Raw genomic sequence first — 17645 nt, 5'->3', positions numbered from 1 at the left:
GAAGTCCTTGAGCAGGAGTGTTGACATGGTCTGATGTATTTGAATGTCATCATGGCTGCTGAATGAATAATAGACTGTGTGGAGAATTCTTATTCACAAGGGGTGCCTGGAAGCCTCTGATGGAAAGATGTGGGGTATTTCCTTAGGGACCTTTTTCAAGGACTTGTTCATTAACCCTCATAAAGAGGCTTATAATTAACACCCAGACATCCAGAAAACAGCACTTATGGTTTACGAACTGGCCTTCGAGCTCCTTGAGACAGACGTTATCACAATCTCTGTTTTACCGAGGAGGTGTGGGGGGGGGGGGGGACACTTTTTCCAGATCATCCCACCAGGAAAATTCCCAATGTCAGACTCCAACCAGTCTGCGAATTTTCAGGCTTTCTGCCTCATGTTGCCTCTAATTACTGCAGAACTCCAATGCTCTGGAGCTGGGTGCACCCCACCGGGGTGGCGGGGGGGGGGGGGGGGGGGGAGTAGGGGGTAGGGTGGAGCCTGGTAAGACAAACCAAACACAAGGCTGCTCAAGGTGACAGGCGGGTGGTGCACTTGCGAGACGTGGCCAGCAGGGGGCACCCAATAGCTACCGGAACGGAGGTGTGAGGCTTCAGACTTTCTAACAAAAACTGGAGACTGATTTTGCTTTTGGAGTCGCAAGCCAGGGCGGAGAAGAGAGGTCTGGCCTGGGCAGGGGAGGGCGAAGGGCAGGGCGATTTAGCAGGCGTCCTCAAAGAGAGCAGCTAACAAGGGTATAATGTTAGTGGCAGACACTGTAGCTTAGTCATTTGTTACAAGATGATACCTGAGCTTAAAGAGCATTTGCTCTGCGCTTTGGGGGAGGTACTGTTGCTGTCAGCCATCCCAGGAGAGTCATCTACAGGCAAGAAGGCTGAATCCTAGAGAAATAACCGGTCCAAGTGGAGACCAGGAGTGGAACCCCGGCAGCCCCGCTCACAGTCTGTGCCCTGATCCATCACTCTACCTGGAGCTTTGGCCTTGGATTTGGCAGAGCAGGCACTAATGCTGCTGGTTTCCACTTTTTTAGTACCCGTGGGCAGATATTCACGTTATTGATTCTCGCAGGCCCTCAGTGGGGTAGGTGGGGTTAACCCAATTCAGGAGACTGCAGAGGATAATGCCCAAGTAGCTCTGGAGCTGGACCTGGGCTCTGGCTGAACTACTTCACTCCTCTGTACCTTACTTTTCTTCTCTGTAAAATGAGGACAACAATAGAACCTGCTTCTGAGGGGTCATGTGAAGATTAATCCTCTAAACCTACATCAAAGGTGTAGAACACTGGCACATAAGTATTCACTTCAGTCATGGCTATTAACGCTCCCTGTTGAAGAAGGTGGCATTCAGAGAGGTTAAGCAACTTGCTCAAAGCTACACAGGCGGAGCTGGGATCAAAACCAAAACTCGATGTGACTCCTGAGCCCCTACACTTTCACAGCGTTGCTTCTCAAGGGCTTGTTACCTGAATGGATGATGGAGAGGTTCACTGGGCTCAGGGGTTGGTCTGAGAACTAGGGTTTGATGAAGTGGTGACATTTCATGACCAGCGAGCAGGCTGCCATGATGTTGGGCATTAAAACTTGGGTTTGAAAAAAAAAACGAAACAAAACTTGGGTTTCCTTCTGATGGTATCAGGGAACCACAGAATCAGAGCTGGAAGGGCCTCATGGGGGCTCTTCAAACTGAATCCTGCTGATACCTCAGGGTTTCCGGGGGAGTATGGGGGGCAAAGCAAAAAGCACTCTCTTCAATCAGAGCAGCTGTTTTGACCTAAATTTTAAAATATTCAGCTACTGTGTAAGATTTCATTTGACCAACAGAGTTATGGCTTTATAAAAGACTTTTGAACTTGAAAAGCACAAATGTGGTCTAATTTCCTCATTTGACAAATGAAGACACCAAAGCCCACACAGCACGTGGGTGACAGGACTGGGGCATATTCTACTGCACCACCTGCCTCTCTCAGACTGGAGGTTAAGCTCTGGTCCCCAGGTTGCCTTCTTGGTCTCCCTGGGCCCTCTGCTCCGGGACATACAGGGGCCAGGAACTTCTTTCCCTCCCTTGGCTTCTGTCTTCCCCTCTGTGAAGCAGGGAGAATGGCCTTGCCCAGCCTGACTCTCCCCCAACAACATTTCTGCCAGTTTGATGGTTATAATTTAGTTACAGGCCAGGCTATTGTTTCCCTAGGGATGTGGCCCATTCAAGTGAAAATGTCTTGATTTCCATATGCCTCTGGCATTTCAGATTCCAAAATTTAAAGCCTTTTTTAAATACCACTGGACATTCCCTCCTTCTCCTGGGATTTGCATACTCAAATGAGTTCTGCATTAGGGATCTCTAGAAGGCACCGCCTTAGGCCGTTTCCCTTAACACCCTCTTGGCTGCAAACTACACCCCTCTTATCTATGCCAGCCCCAGGTACCAGCTGCCCAGGCTCAGTTCTTTTGCTTTTCCCCATGGGTTTTGCACTGGCTGTTTCTTCCATCTAGAATATCCTCCTCTCTCCAATTCAGCTGCCTAACTTCCACTCATCCTTCAGGGTTCAGCCCAGAAGCCAGTTCCTCTGGGAAGCCTTCTTGGGTTGCTCCTGGACCAGGCTGAACACTCCAGCCATGTCCTCCCACAGCATCCCTTTCTTCTCCTGTTTTCCCACAGAGAGGAGAGGATGAGAGAGGACAGATGCGAAAAGCACTCAAGCCGGGGGTAAGAGGAGCTGAAGAGAGTGAGAGGAAGATGAGAGAGAAAATGGGATTTTAAGAAGTGTTCCTGGGGTTTGTATACATTATTTATTTTGCTGGATACTGCATCCTTCAACACTGAGCCGGGACCACTTGCATAATGGGTGTCTTGGAGATTCAGTTGTCTAATGTCTATAAACTCTGGGAGGACAGAAATACTCTCCATTTCATTCACCGCTGGATCCCCTGACATCAACACAGTAATTTAGGCAAACTACTTCACCTCACTGGGCCTCAGTTTCCTCATCTATACTCAACTTCTTTTCGATGCCTTACTTTCCTATTCTGTAAAACGGGATGACAATTTCCTACCTGTGGGTGGACTGTTACATTGGTGACCCCCAATGGACTGTGCCTCCTGAGACTCATGCCCTTGTGCAGCCTCCTCCCACACTGACCTGGGGCTGGGCCATGGGCCATACTTTGGCCAATGAAACTAGCAAACATGATGGGAGCAGAAGATTCACAAGTACTTGCACATTAGGGCTTAGCCCCTGGGAACCCTCCCTCTTGGAACCTAGCTACCATGCTATAAAGAAGCTCTGGCTGGGGATCCCTGGGTGGCGCAGCGGTTTAGCGCCTGCCTTTGGCCCAGGGCGCGATCCTGGAGACCCGGGATCGAATCCCACGTCGGGCTCCCGGTGCATGGAGCCTGCTTCTCCCTCTGCCTATGTCTCTGCCTCTCTCTCTCTCTCTCTCTCTCTCTCTCTCTCTGTGACTATCATAAATAAATTAAAAAAAAAAAAAGCTCTGGCTGGACTACTGAGTGATGAGGAGCCACAGGAGAGACACCCCATGGGATGAGCCACCGTGTTGGACATTCTAACCCAGGCAAGCTCTCAACAGAATGCATCCACACGAGTGACCTCAGTCTCATCACGTGGAGCAGAAGAGCCACCCAACCAACCCCAGTCAACACACAACATACAAGAAATAATACACTGCTGTTGTTTTAAGCTACTAAGCTTTGGAGGAATCTGTTACATAAGAATAAATAACAAAGGGGCATCTGGGTGGCTCAGTCAGTTAAACATCTGCCTTCAGCTCAGGTTGTGATCCCAGAGTCCTGGGATAGAGTCTGCTTCTCCTCTCCCTCTGCCCTCCCCTCCTTGTGTGCATGCTCTCTCAAATCAATAAATAAAATCTTAAAAAAAAAAAAAAAAAAGAATAGATAATAAAAATCCCACTGTCTAGGGGATCCCTGGGTGGCGCAGCAGTTTGGCGCCTGCCTTTGGCCCAGGGCGCGATCCTGGAGACCCGGGATCGAATCCCACATCAGGCTCCCGGTGCATGGAGCCTGCTTCTCCCTCTGCCTGTGTCTCTGCCTCTCTCTCTGTGACTATCATAAATAAATAAATTTAAAAAAAAATTTTTTTTAAAAATCCCACTGTCTAAAGTTGATGTGAGGACCAAATGAGTTAATATCTGCAAGACACATACAAAAAAGTGGACATTTGACTCTTGAACAATGTAAGGGCTAGGGGTGCCAACCCCTGCACAGCGAAAAACCCACATATAACTTCTGATTCCCCCAAAACTTAACTACTAATACCCTAATGCTGATGAGAAGCCTCACCAATACCATAAGCAATTGATAAATATGTGTTTCGTATGTTATATGTATTACACTCCATATCCTTACCATAAAGTCAGCTAGAGAGGAGATGTTATTAAGGAAATCATAAGAAAGAGAACATACATTTAGAGTACTGTACTCTGTTCATAAAAAAAAAATCTGCTTATAGGTGGACCCATCACAGTCCTAACTCACGTTGTTTGAGGGTCAACTGTACACTCATATGGAGTGCTAAGCGCATGTTAGCTGTTACTGCTGGCACTATTATAGTGCCTGTCCAATAAACATGTGTTAAATAAATCATTGAATTCCTGTCCCCTCCCCACTGACATCCTCCTGTAGACTCTCACCTGGGCTGAGAAGTCAATGAGTTTTGGCAATGGCTGCTTGCTGCCCTCTGAACTTTTCAGGAAATCCAGCAGGCTTCCTATGGGGAGATGAGAAGCAACACATACTGCTCACACTGCTTTGGTCTATGGTTAAAATTGTTCAGAGTAATGGATTTTTTTAAGATTAATTAATTAATTAAATAATTAATCCATTCATGAGAGACACAGAGAGGCAGAGACACAGGCAGAGGGAGAAGCAGGCTCCATGCGGGGAGCCTAATGTGGGACTCGATCCGGGGACCCGGGGATCATGACCTGAGCAGATGCTCAACGACTGAGCCACCCAGGTGTCCCCATAGTAATTTTTTTTTCATAGTAATGTATTTAAATAAAAGTCTTTGGGACGCCTGGGTGGCTCAGCAGTTGAGCATCTGCCTTTGGTTCAGGGAGTGATCCTGGAGTCCTGGAATCAAGTCCCACATCGGACTCCCTGCATGGAGCCTGCTTCTCCCTCTGCCTATGTCTCTGTCTCTCTCTGTGTGTCTCTCATGAATAAATAAATAAAATCTTAAAAACTAAAATAAGTAGGGACGCCTGAGTGTCTCAGCGGTTGAGCACCTGCCTTTGACTCGGCGTGATCCCGGATTCCCGGGTGTGATTCCCACGTTGGGCCCCTTGCATGGAGCCTGCCTCTCCCTCTGCCTGTGTCTCTGCCTCTCTTTCTGTGTCTCTCATGAATAAATAAATAGAATATTTTTTTAAATAAGTAAGTAAATAAATAAATAAAAGTCTTTATTTACCAGTCCTAGTGTTTGTGAACTAGAATTTGAGTGTTTTAAAAATGACTTGGTGATTACTAGATAGGGGGTAATCACAATTTCTTTGACCGAGATCACTTTCTAAGTCTGGATGGCTGACTGGGGCCGTGCTTTCACAGCGCTGGAAGAACTGTGTATTTAGAACACCGAAAGCGTTTTTGAGATTTCAGAATTGCACCAAATGAGGTTGTGTGAGATGTTTGTGTTCATCAAAAAATGGGCAAGGATTGAAGATGGATGTGAAGTGGTGGCCAAAAAAAAAATCCCTTGGAAACCTTGGATTGTGGGCTGGCAGGGTGGGGGAAGCTCAAAACAAATGCTTTGCCAACTCTTAATTCCAGGGCATGGGTCTACCCCAGGAAGACAGCTTGTGAGGCAGGAAGCTGCCCCAAGCTTTGAAGGCTTATCGTGAGCCCATAGGCCTCTTCTACCTTCACCCAGTGGGGTTCTGGCCCCATTGCCCTCTCTTGTAATCCCATGAGCTCCCCTTCCCCTGGCATCCCCTTTATGGTTTCACCCCGTTAACCAGGAGGGCTGGGCCATTGCTTGTGAAGGCCCAAGTACTCAAGTTCAGTGGGTACTTGCTAGAAGGGCCCCTGGCCAGACTGAGGCATCTGGAGGGCAAGAACCATGTCAGGGTCACCTTTGAGTCTGCAGGTGACTAGTATGAGCCACAGCCCGCCCTCAGCCCCCAGAGTGCAGCACCTTTGGCCATGAACTCAGTGATGATGTAGATGGGTTCCTCTGTGACTACCGCGTGCAGCTTCACCAGCTTGTCATGCTGCAGAGTCTTCATCAGGTTGGCCTCTGCCAGGAAGGCCTCCACAGACATGCTCCCTGGCTTCATCGTCTTCACGGCCACCTTGGTGTGCTTGTTGTAGGTGGCTGGAACAGGAGAGGGGACAGGTGGTCAGAACCCTCTGCTCCTTCCCCCAGCCCTGGAAGGCCCAGCCACAGACCTGCTTCCTCTGGGACACCTTCCCTGCTCCTCTCAGCCCTCAGAGAGGGAAAAGGAGATGCAGGCTTCGGCCTTGGAAAGATGTAGGTCAGAAGTCTGGTTCACCACTTCCTAGCTCTGTGCCCTTGGGCAAGTCACTTAACTTCTCTGAACTGTGATTTCCTCATCTGCAAAGTGGAAATGATCAGCACTGCCTTTCCAGAAACTATTGTAGGAATTAAAGAATAAACTCAAAACATCACTCAGATTGTTACCTGCGTGCACACACATGCACACACACACCACCTTTGTTTGTCACTTACTGATATACACACATACCATCTCTGCTTAAAATATTTTAATCTTAACACTGCCCTCAATGAAATGACCAGTCTCACCATGGTCCACAAGGCCCTGTAGGATTTGGCCTCACCCACCTTGCCAGCCTCATCCACCAAACTCCCCCTTGCCTTTTGTGCACCAGTCAGCCTGCCTATTAATCAATCTCAAGCACCCAGATCCTGCTCCTAGCACAGGGACTCAACCCAACCCACCCCTGGTTCATCTTGTTGCTCTTGTAAATCTCTTAATTATTTTTGCTTCCATTTTTGCCTTGGCTGCCAGGAAACTTAAATCTAGATTTGGGGTCTTCCTGTAGTGAGAAGCTAAGGCCTAATATAATATAATATAATTATATAATATTTTTACATAATATATAATTATTTACATAATTATATAATATTTTTGGTTTTCCAACCTTATCACTCAGATCCATTTTGCATGCTTCACTATACTTTCTTTGCCACATTCTCTTATTCAATGCTTGGCACACAGCAAGGTCTTGGTAAATGTAGTTGAAACGAGTGGATTTTAAACAGATTTTTTCTGGCTGAATTGTTTGCATCTCTGTAAATTGTCTTCGCTCCCATGTGAAACATGGTGGAATGCATCAGGCCCTGGGCCAGGCACTGCATCTCCCCCACATTCTGCAAAGCAGGCATCATTGTTCTCAAGTTATTAGGAGCAGGACAGCAGGGGTGGCCCGTGCCTTTTGGGTACCCCACAATGCCCTAGCATGGTCCTGGGTACATGACGGGTGCTCAGAGCTGCTTACTCATCTGTTGCCAACATCAACTTGCCTGGAAATCTCCAAACTACATTTCCCTACTCTTAGTTTTCTTCATCCTAAGAGGTCTCTGATTATCTCAACCAAACTGGTGGGCCACCCCAGCTCCATACAAGGGAGAAGGAGCAGATCCCTCACCCAGGACTCCTCCTTCCCAGAAGGAAGATCTGGAGCCCAACAAGCCTGGCCTCAAAGGCAAATCAGTGTTTGCATAGCAGGACAATGTGATTACTATCAGAGGAATTGCTCCTTTATGGTTATTCAAATCTCCCCTTCTACCCTGGGTGGCATCCCCACTTTGCCTCAGGCTGTTCCTGAAAGCAAAGACCTCCCTCATCCCATCCTCCCACCACCCTCTGGCCCTGGGTCCTTACCCATCCACACTTCCCCAAACTGCCCAGCTCCGAGTTTCTTCTCCAGCTTGAGAGATTCCCGGGGGATCTCCCAGGCATCTTTCTCCCATGGCTTCTGGGGCTTGGAGGACACGCAGGGCACTGTCAGCTTCTGGCAGAGTCCATCACTCCCCTCTGGAACAGAGCTCCTGGTCAGTCGAGGGCAGCCAACCAGAGGCTTCCTCTCGGAGGCCTCCCTGCCCCGTCCACTGCCCGGGGCCAATGTTCCAATGGATTGCCACCACTGGGGACAAGAGCACAGAGCATGATGACATGCCACCTCAACCCTCCTGCTCAATAGGCCTAAGACTTCAGGAAAATCAAAGCAACTCTTTGGGGTGGGTCAGGAAGAGCTCAGCAGGCTCCAGAGGCTGCAGCACACCTCACCCTTCACTAGGATTCCGGGGAGACAGGTCCCCACCCTAGTTATGATGCATCCTGGGCAGGACTCACTCTTGTAGTGGGCCACCAGCTCCTGCAGGCTATTGAAGGTGCTCCGTGGGGAGATGTAGAAGCCTCCGCTGTCCAGGGTCCGGATCTTGTAATGTTTCACCGAGTCCCTGTGCTGGGGGTCGTAGTCTCGCACAGACAAAGAGTAGCTTCCTGTAATGGCCGGAGGGAAACCCCTCAGTTGTGGGATCTCAGAGCCCTGCCACCTCATGTCAGCATCCTGACACCTGCTCCTGGCACCCCTGAAAGGCCCCTGCTGGCACCGTGTGAGCCCCCAGGCAGCGGGGACAGGGTAATAGTGGGTTGTGGAGTCCGGCTGTCCGGGCTCTCGTCCAGCCTCCTCCATGTCCAGCTGTGAGGCTCTGAACTAGTGATTCTGTCACCACTTTGTGCCTCGACTTCCTTATCTGTATGATGGGCTTGGTCAGCATATCTCCGTATCTCCTCACATTACCTGATGATTAAAAGAAGTAATGCTCTAAAGCACTCAGAGTGTGAACACTCAAGCAAATGTTGGCCTCAATCAGCGTCTTCATTATCTCGATCTATCTATCATCTGTTGCAAAGGCCAACACACCACATCAGATCCGCAAATAGGTTACTCAGAAACAATGGAACAAACAAAAAGATCTGCAGCAACAACAAAATGCGGTCTGATTCTGGAAATGTAAACAACAAAATGTCAACAGTAGTGGTGGTAGGCTGAATTAATGGCCCCCCCAAATGGCCGTGTCCTCATCGCTGGCACTTAGGACTTTGTTAGCTTACACGGTTAAAGGACTTGGGGGATGTAATCCCGTTAAGGGTCTGGAGATGGGGAGGTTATTGTGGATTGTCCAGGTGGGCCTGATGGAATCACAAGGGTCCTTATAAGAGGAGGTGGGAAGGTCAAAGTCAATAGGAGGGGACAGCCCGGGTGGCTCAGCAGTTTAGCACCGCCTTCAGCCCAGGGCATGATCCTGGAGACCTGGGATTGAGTCCCACGTCGGGTTCCCTGCATGGAGCCTACTTCTCCCTCTGCCTGTGTCTCTGCCGCTCTCTCTCTCTCTCTCTCTCTCTCATTAATAAATAAATAAATCTTTAAAAAAAAAAAGTCAATAGGAGGATAGGTGAAGATGGAAACACAAGGTTAGAGGGATGTGAAAAAGGGGCCATGAGCCAAGGAATGCCGGTGGCCTCTAAAGCTGACGAAGGCAAGGAATCGGATTATTTCCTGAAGCCTCTAGAAGGAACCAGCTCTTTGGACACCTTGACTTGAGCCTAGTGAGATTTCAGACTTCTGATCTCCAGAACGTAAGATAATAAATTTATCTTGTTCTAAGCCATGAAGTTTGTGGTAATTTGATAGCAGCAATAAGCATGTAATGTGTATGACATCACATAGATCAGAAACACACAAGTGTTTTAGTGGGGGACCATGCTTCTGCCATTTGCAAGCTGTGTGTCCTTGGGCAAGCTATTAGCCTCTCTGGCTCTCAGTTTGCTCTGTGTGCAATGTGTGCTCTATGTCACAGGCTTTTGGGGAGGCTTAAATTGTTGCATGGATAACAAATGACCATACATGCCAGCCACTGTTCTAAGAACTTCAACCACATAAACTGAGTGCATATGAATAGTGATCACTCTAATGAATTATAATTATATGAATATAATGAATTATGTTATTCATTATAATGAATTAATAACCCCACAAGGTAGACATTTTAGATCACCATCATTTTACAGGCAAGGAGACCGAGGTCCAAGCAGATAAGCTAACTCACTTGCAGTCATGCAGTTGCGAAGTGGCAGAGTCAGAATTCAAACCCAGGAAGCTGGCTCCGGGCCCCACTCTTTGCCACTCTGCTTGGCCAAGATGAGGCTGGCTTGGCTGACACTAGATGGGGTGGGGAGGAACCCAAGAAGCTCTGGGATGGGATTCAGGGCACTTGTGGTGCCAGTTTTATTAAATTGGCTCTACTGGCCCCTCTGCTCCACTTCTAAGGAGCTGTGAGAGTGAACCAGGCTGACTTTCCTGCCCTGCAGGTCTGGGGGGGTGGGGTGGGGGGAGTGGGGGTCTGCGTTTCTTTGGCTTCCCTGTCCCTATCTGCAGGATGGACCAGCCTAGTCAACCCCCCAGCTATCCTGGGAGTAGCTGGAGAGTAGAAGCCGGGGCCTGTGTGTACAGCTTTGTCTTTTTGCCCTATTTCCCTTGCCCTGAGGCTTGAAAGGGGACTTGTTGGGTGGGAGCAAATAAAGTCTAAATATTCACTGGCTTGAAACATTGGTTGTGAGTGGCATTATCTTATCACGTTCAGGCTTGGTCAATTCGGGTATCTAGGGGTAGAGTAGAAGGCCACACAGATGCCTTTGATGGACGTCCGCAAGACTGTTTGCTCAGGGTACTGTGAGGTCACACTTTATACAATTTACTTGATTGATTGGAAGCAAGCAGCTTTGAGACTAAATGTATTAGAAAAGATGCACTCCATGTGTGAAGTCCGAAATCCCAAGACTCCTTATTGACATCCTTTCCTTTGGGAAAATTAGCCTCAACTGATGCGAGTTTGAGTTATGTTATGTTTGGGGGGTACTGTTCTTGCTTCCTGTGCACCAACTTGGCAGAAAGCCACCTTCCCAGCACAGGAATTTCAGGAAATAGTTTGCCAACATCAAAACATCCAAAAAACATCAAAAGAGCCAGTTGAAGCAGAGTCTTCCAGGAGGCTGGCCTGGGGCTCTTCTTGCCGCCTGGTCTACCCTCTCCTTATGGGAGGAGGGAGATCAGGTTTGCGGACAAGATCTATTGTGATGAGTATTTTAAGTAATACAAGCTACTGAAGATCAAGCTTCAACAGAATATTAGTTTTGGGGGTCCATGACCCCTTGGGCCTGCTTCCAGGGACCCAGCCAGGAACTACAGAGGCTGAGAAGACCCAAACCAGGCTCCAGCAAAGGGCAGGAGAAAACTTGACTGTCTGGTGCCTGGGGGAGTCACTCAGCACCCCCCTGCCCCAGGGCATTTACAGAGGGAGAGTGGTGGCCAGTCATGCTCAGGGTACCCCTGCAGGGCAGGGCAGGGTGGGGAGGGCTGGCGTCACCTTTGGTGGTCTCGCTGTCCCGAATCATGAAGGAGCCCAACACGTTGCCGGGGGCCAGGAGTTGGCGCTCTGCATCCTTCCGGCTGATGCCCTTGAAGAACCACCTGGTGGAAAGGGGCAGGAGTAGCATGTGAACCCAGGGTAGGCGGTCCTGGCACGGAGATACCAAGAACCTGGCTTCCCGCAGCATGGATTTTCCCACAAGATCCTTTGGGAAAAAGAACCATTCTTTTGATATCAAAACAGACATTTTACCAAGAGTGAAGCCAGTTTGCTGAGATGGAAACTTATGCAGTTTGGGGAGCTTTCTTTAAGAAAAATACCAAAATACCAAAGGAAAGAGGTCCCCCAAAACTCTTTGAAAAGAAAAGGAAAAACTTTTTTTCGAAAAAAAGAACACAGTATTACAAATACAAAATGCCCATGGGTCATTCCAATGCCACCCAATGTGAAGTATATGGTGATGGATAGAAAAACTGGTAAGATAGGGCAGCCCGGGTGGCTCAGCGGTTTAGCGTTGCCTTCAGCCCAGGGCGTGATCCTGGAGACCCGGGATCGAGTCCCACATCAGGCTCCCTGCATGGAGCCTGCTTCTCCCTCTGCCTGTGTCTCTGCCTCTCTCTCTCTCTCTCTCTCTCTCTCTCTGTATCTCTCACGAATAAATAAATAAAATCTTTAAAAAAGAAAAACTGGTAAGATAGAGCAGTCTTAACCAACTGTGGTCAAAATCTTGCTTTTGCAAATTTCACAGGCGCACATGACCATCCTCTCAGGGTCTCAGGTCCATGTGAGTGGGGAGGCTGAGGTTCGTAAACTTTACAATGTATCCTCTTCTGTGTGTGCAAAGTTGGATATAAAGTCAACATGAATTTTCACGCTAAAATGTGAGGTTTCAAAGAATTTTATACTTGGGGCCATATCCTTGGACCTTTTTGTTTTTCTCTCTGGATATTTGGGATATTGAGTGGAAAAAGTCCAAGCAGCAGCATCAATAGGAGTCAAATCCATTCCTATCCTCAGCTGGGTGAGGAGTAGTTTGTGTGCTGTAATGGAAAAACGTTCCAGACCCAAGGTCAGCTAGCCTTGCATCTGCCACAGATCTGCTGTGTGACTTTGAGCAAGTCGCTTTCCCTCTCTGGGCCTCTGCTTCCTCTGTATCAACTGGGGAAGAAAGACAGCTAACATTCATCAAGTTCTTGTTATCTACCCAACAACTACATGGAAATCATGGTCCTGATTATCCCCATTTTATAGATGAGGAAGCTGAGGAAAGGAGAGAGCAAGTTACTTGACTGGCGTCATAACAGCTGGTAAGTGGTGGAGGCAAGATTCAACTTCAGGCAGTCTAACTCTGGAGCCCACACTCTTAGTCACCATGTGACACTGCCTACTTGCCTTCTTTGCTTTCATCTGTGAACTGCGTCGTGCTGTGTGAAATAGTCAAGCAATGTAACAGGGTACCTGGTAAGAACCATCTTCCTGGCAATCCCACCCTTGGGAAGTTATCTCAGGGATCTTGCATAAGGAAGAAATGACAGATACACCGGAGAGTCACTATAGCCCAAGACTGGAAGCGGTTTCAGTGACCGCTAGTTGGGGACGATAGGACATCTACATGATGGACACTGCAGCTGTAGAAGGAAGGAGGCCACTCTAGGGGCTTCATGTAAAATCTGGACAGAAGGTGCGGAATGCCATGTGTAGTATCTGCTACTGGTGTAAAATAAAGGGAGATACATGTATTTTCTCACACAAGTATGAAGCATTTGGGAAGACTCATAAGGAACTGGTTGCCTCTAGGGAGAAGTGGCTAGGTGGGGACAGGGTGGAAGGAAGACTTTTCACTCTTTATTCTATATCCTTCCCCACCCTTTGCATTTTGAAACATTTGAAGTATTGTCTATTTCAAGGAGGGGGAGAACATAAGATCCCCACCCCCCTGCCCCGGCTTCCCAATGCCCTGACTCCCCTCCCCAAAGGCACCCTCTCTGTTGGTGGTTTCTTGATGCAGACACAAGAACCTGTGAGTGCATTCTGCAAGCCTGATATGTCTATATTCATGTCAGTGGTTCTCCAGGTGAGTCCCTGGACCTGTAGCAGCCTCCCCTGAGAACTTATTAGAAATGCAAATTCTGAATCAGACAGTTGCAGAGCAGGGCTAAGAAATCAGCCTTTTAACCAGCCCTCCAGGTGATGCTGACGCACTCAAGTCTGAGAACCACCATTTAGGTTATCCCCTTTTGTTCGCAAATGATAACCCATCATACATGTCTGTACCCTGCCTTTTGCACACAGCAAGTTTGTCGCCTTTGGGGAGTACCATCCAGATGGCGCCTCCTCTCAGGCTGCGGGGAGAGGTGTGGTGCAAGGATTCTGTGTGTGTTGAGATCCTGGAATCTGGGAGCAGAGCCCTGGGGTGGCCCCAGACACAAGGGTCAGTGGTAGGACAGGGGAGACTTTTCACAGCACTTTGTGTACCCTGTGCACTAAGAAGGGCATGACTGTAAGATGGGAAAAGCCCAAACATTTTCATTTTTAATTAGGTCGGCATTTCAAACCCTCAATACCATCTAGCCATACCATCTAGCCGGAGGGAGGAGGCAGGGGATATAAAACTCTAGGGACTGCCATGTCTTAACTTTTTGAATGGCTGGCTCTGAATGAGACCTGTCGTCGCCCTGCAGCATGGCCATTGTTTTACTTGCCACTCACCACCATGCTGTGAGCCTCTCCAGGGAGGAACCCTGTCTGAGTCACCTCGTGTCCCTAGAACAGGGCTGCTGGATGCTCAACAAATGTCTGTTGGATGGTGGGATGGATGCACACACGCCGTATAACTGTGTCTTCAGAGTCAAGCTAGACATGGAGAAGAACCTGCAGCCTAGCCCTCTGGGTTACAGGGAGCTCTATGAGGGCTGGGGTGTGCTGTGTCTTTTTGGTTCTTGCAGCTGCCTCTCGGGCACTGGTGCCATGCAGGCACATATTTACACTGAACCAAATGAGGGATGACTGACCAGGTGCGGGCAGCCTTGCCTCTCAGAAGTCCCTCTTTGGCATGACTTCAGTCAACAAGTATTTATTGAGCACCTACTGCATGCCAGCCTGTGCTGAGGATACACTTGCAGACAGACAAGGTCTCTGTCCTCAAATGCTCCCATCTAGTGGGGGAGGCAGACAGTGAACATGTGAGCAACCACAGAAACAAGATTGCTTTTGCTAGCGAGAAGTGTGCAGAAGGGAATAAAACAGGTCTCCCTGGGAGGCAGAGTCCCAGAGGGGATCTGCTTTAGACAGCGTGGTTGAGGAAGGCCTCTTTGAGACCTGAAGGGTGAGAAGGAGCCAGGCAAGTAGAGATCCCTAGGAAGAGTGTGTCAGGCAGGGGAGATAGTAAGTGCAAAAGCCCCGAGGCAGGAACAAACCTGATTTTGCTCATACTTCCTTCTGTAGGGCAAGAAAAATGGAATACTTACTCCTCTGTCTCCAGAGAGTCAACGCGGGCGACGTAGTTGCTTGGGATGTAGCCTTCTTTCCGGGTGGCCAGTGATCGAGCCTTCCACCACTCCCCAGACCTGAGGACAGGAAGTGAGCAAAGGAGTCAGGAAGCAGAGAGATTCCCCTGGTTCTTCTTGGGTCCCCCAGCCTTGGCCTAGGATACCCCCCAACCCCAGGAAGCTGATAGGGTAAAGGGCAGGGTCACCACTGCCTGGGCCCCCAGCATGCACTCCACAGTTAGGGTAGGGATCTTTACCACAGTCCCCACTGTGCATCTGAGGGTCTAGAATCAAGCCTGGTTCCTGCATTCACAGCCCACAGCCCTAGGTCCCTGGCCCCACTCTTTCCCCCTGGACTTGCAGGGGTCCGTACTTAGGGCATGGGGCCCTGTGCCCATGGAAGACTCATTGTGGGCCAAGAGCCACAGGGAGTGGTCTGACCAAGCATAACCACTCCCATTCTTGAGCTCCAGCACACAATGACACTACACCCACTGATGGTGCAGAATATAGGGGACTGGAGGTAGCAAACTCAGATCCAGAGATTTCTGAATGCAAAGGTATCTCAGGAGGGTCTGGTCCATACACCTGTAGCTTAATTACAGGAGCCTGAGAAAGGCTTCCCTGAAAAAGCACTTTCACCGGTTCATTGTTGCCTGGATGTACACCACTAGTAAGCACACAAGCTCCTTTGTGTACTTACTCTTATCCAGGTTAACCAAACCCTTCATCCTCTATTATTATCAGGTTTTTATCAGCCGTTATACTCCCTAATATAAGATAGCTCAGGTTCTTTACTGAAACACAAAAGAGAGCATGATTGAGTATTGGAGGTAGCTATGCCTTAGAAGTGGGATAGAGAGACTCACTCTTCCAGGACCACCATCTGATCTCCCTTCTGGAAACTGAGGTCTTCATGGTGAATGGCCTCATAATCATACAGGGCGATCACAATTATGTCATCAGGACCTGTTGGAAGAGAGATACATGGGATGGTGAGGCTTTATCTGAGCACTACCACAACCCTGAGTGTTTCCTATCCCAACAACTGGCACCCATCCCTGGACCCATTGACATGTCTGTCTTATGGTATAAGTCCTAGACAGTGTAATAGAAACAAAATAGCTTGCACAAAATACTTTGGGAGCAAGTTAAAGGGTTTGCAAGGGTGGTTTTGACTGTTTGGGATTTTTGCCTTAAACTCTGAGAACCCAACCTAATCCTCTATTTAACACAAGACTCCACCACATATTTGTCAGATACATACCTTCCTTGGACCCTGGTAGGTTGTCGTTACTGTGATCAGGACGCTGTGGGGAAGAAATGAGAGAAGGGGATGAATCTGATACTGTGTGGGGAGCTACAGAAGGTCTGTGTCAAAAAGGATACCCAAGAGTATCTCATCCCAGCTCTGTGTATCAAGGGAGGAAGACCCAAGAGGGTTGGGGATATATGGGAGGTCACAGCGCACATCAGGGGCACCACAAGGATCCAGGTGTCTTGGGTTGTAGCTTTGGCCTTGGACATCCTGGGGGACACTGGCTTGTCTCCCTCCTTGACATAATGGAGAAGGGGTTGGTCCAGATCAGTGTTTTCTAAGATATGTTTGAAGAAACTGTAGGTCTACCAACACATCCCATGCATAAAGGCTCCATTATGTGTATGAAAGGATCTAAGTGTTCATCCAGAGGGGAACTGGCTTCTTTCCCTTGGCACTCTCACCATGGTGCTCTAAACAGCCCTCAGGGAGATGGAACTTCATTCTATGCTCAACTAGGTCTTAAAAATACATTGTTGAGTGAACAAAGCTAGTTCTTCTGAATGAGAAACATGATATATTTATAGAGATCATGTACACACACATACATTCGGTGGACATATACTGTATATGTGTGAGTGTAAATTCTTGGAAACAAGTTTGCAAGGATCCACACTGACACCACAAGAGTTGATGCCTCTGGGGAGGGATGTGATACCACTGGGGAGGGGGACATAGGTCAGAAGAAACTGTAGCTTTAACTGTTATTTATGATTTTTCTTTTTCAAGGGCAATGTGTTTGTGTCTCACACAACTAAACTTAGAAAAACAAGTGTGGGAAACTATGACAGGTATGTCTTTTTAAGGGGAGACCCATAAAGCCCATCAAGATTCACAAAGCTTTGAGGACTCCCACAGGGAAGGAGCCTGTTTTGCCCCATGTTTTGTAAACTGATTTGGCCTGGGAACCCTTTCTCTGAAGAACACTTACTAACTTACCACTGAACTAATGCCCTGTAGGAGAACAACAAATGACTGATAATAGCATCCCTTAAGTCTGATGCTCAGGAGACAACCAAAAACTAGTGGGAGAAAACTCCCTGCCCTCCATTGGTGCCAAGCTAGAAGGCCTCAGAGAGCCTGAAGCCCTAACCATAGAGAGGGCCCAGGGCCACGCAGGTTAGGAAAGAACAGATCTGGGAGTGACTTAGGGCTTAGGATGTCAGTTCAGGACGTCACTGGAGTGAGAAGCTCATATAATCGGGAGGTATTAATAGAGGTCAAGTGTCAGAGGGAGGGAGGTGACTATTCCACTATTCCCTTATTCCATGAATTAGTCCTGTTCTAGATACCATGCCTGGAGAAGGGCAAGCAGAATGGAAGGTGGGCAGGAAGCCATGTCATGTGAAAAATGATTTAGAAGGAATGGGTG

At 48.4% G+C, this 17645-nt stretch overlaps 1 protein-coding gene across 3 annotated transcripts in view; it reads right to left on the bottom strand.

The window, feature by feature from the left end:
• HCK (HCK proto-oncogene, Src family tyrosine kinase) overlaps positions 1-17645 on the bottom strand; it is a 40259-nt gene that overhangs the window by 5749 nt on the left and 16865 nt on the right. For 2 of the 3 annotated variants that reach the window (XM_038571947.1, XM_038571946.1), the window contains exons 3-10: positions 16223-16265; positions 15825-15924; positions 14935-15033; positions 11465-11568; positions 8388-8537; positions 7917-8069; positions 6185-6364; positions 4683-4759 (exon numbers count right to left, since the gene is read on the bottom strand). In XM_038571947.1, the coding sequence (XP_038427875.1) occupies positions 4683-4759; positions 6185-6364; positions 7917-8069; positions 8388-8537; positions 11465-11568; positions 14935-15033; positions 15825-15924; positions 16223-16265 (906 nt within the window). The remainder of the gene's footprint in view (positions 1-4682; positions 4760-6184; positions 6365-7916; positions 8070-8387; positions 8538-11464; positions 11569-14934; positions 15034-15824; positions 15925-16222; positions 16266-17645) is intronic. The other variant, XM_038571945.1, reaches the window with a different exon arrangement.

This window comes from Canis lupus, chromosome 24 (genome assembly GCF_011100685.1).
Source record: "Canis lupus familiaris isolate Mischka breed German Shepherd chromosome 24, alternate assembly UU_Cfam_GSD_1.0, whole genome shotgun sequence".
Classification (NCBI taxonomy): domain Eukaryota; kingdom Metazoa; phylum Chordata; class Mammalia; order Carnivora; family Canidae; genus Canis; species Canis lupus.
The sequence above is the reverse complement of the archived record's forward strand: the minus strand, read 5'-3'. Positions and strand labels throughout refer to the sequence as shown.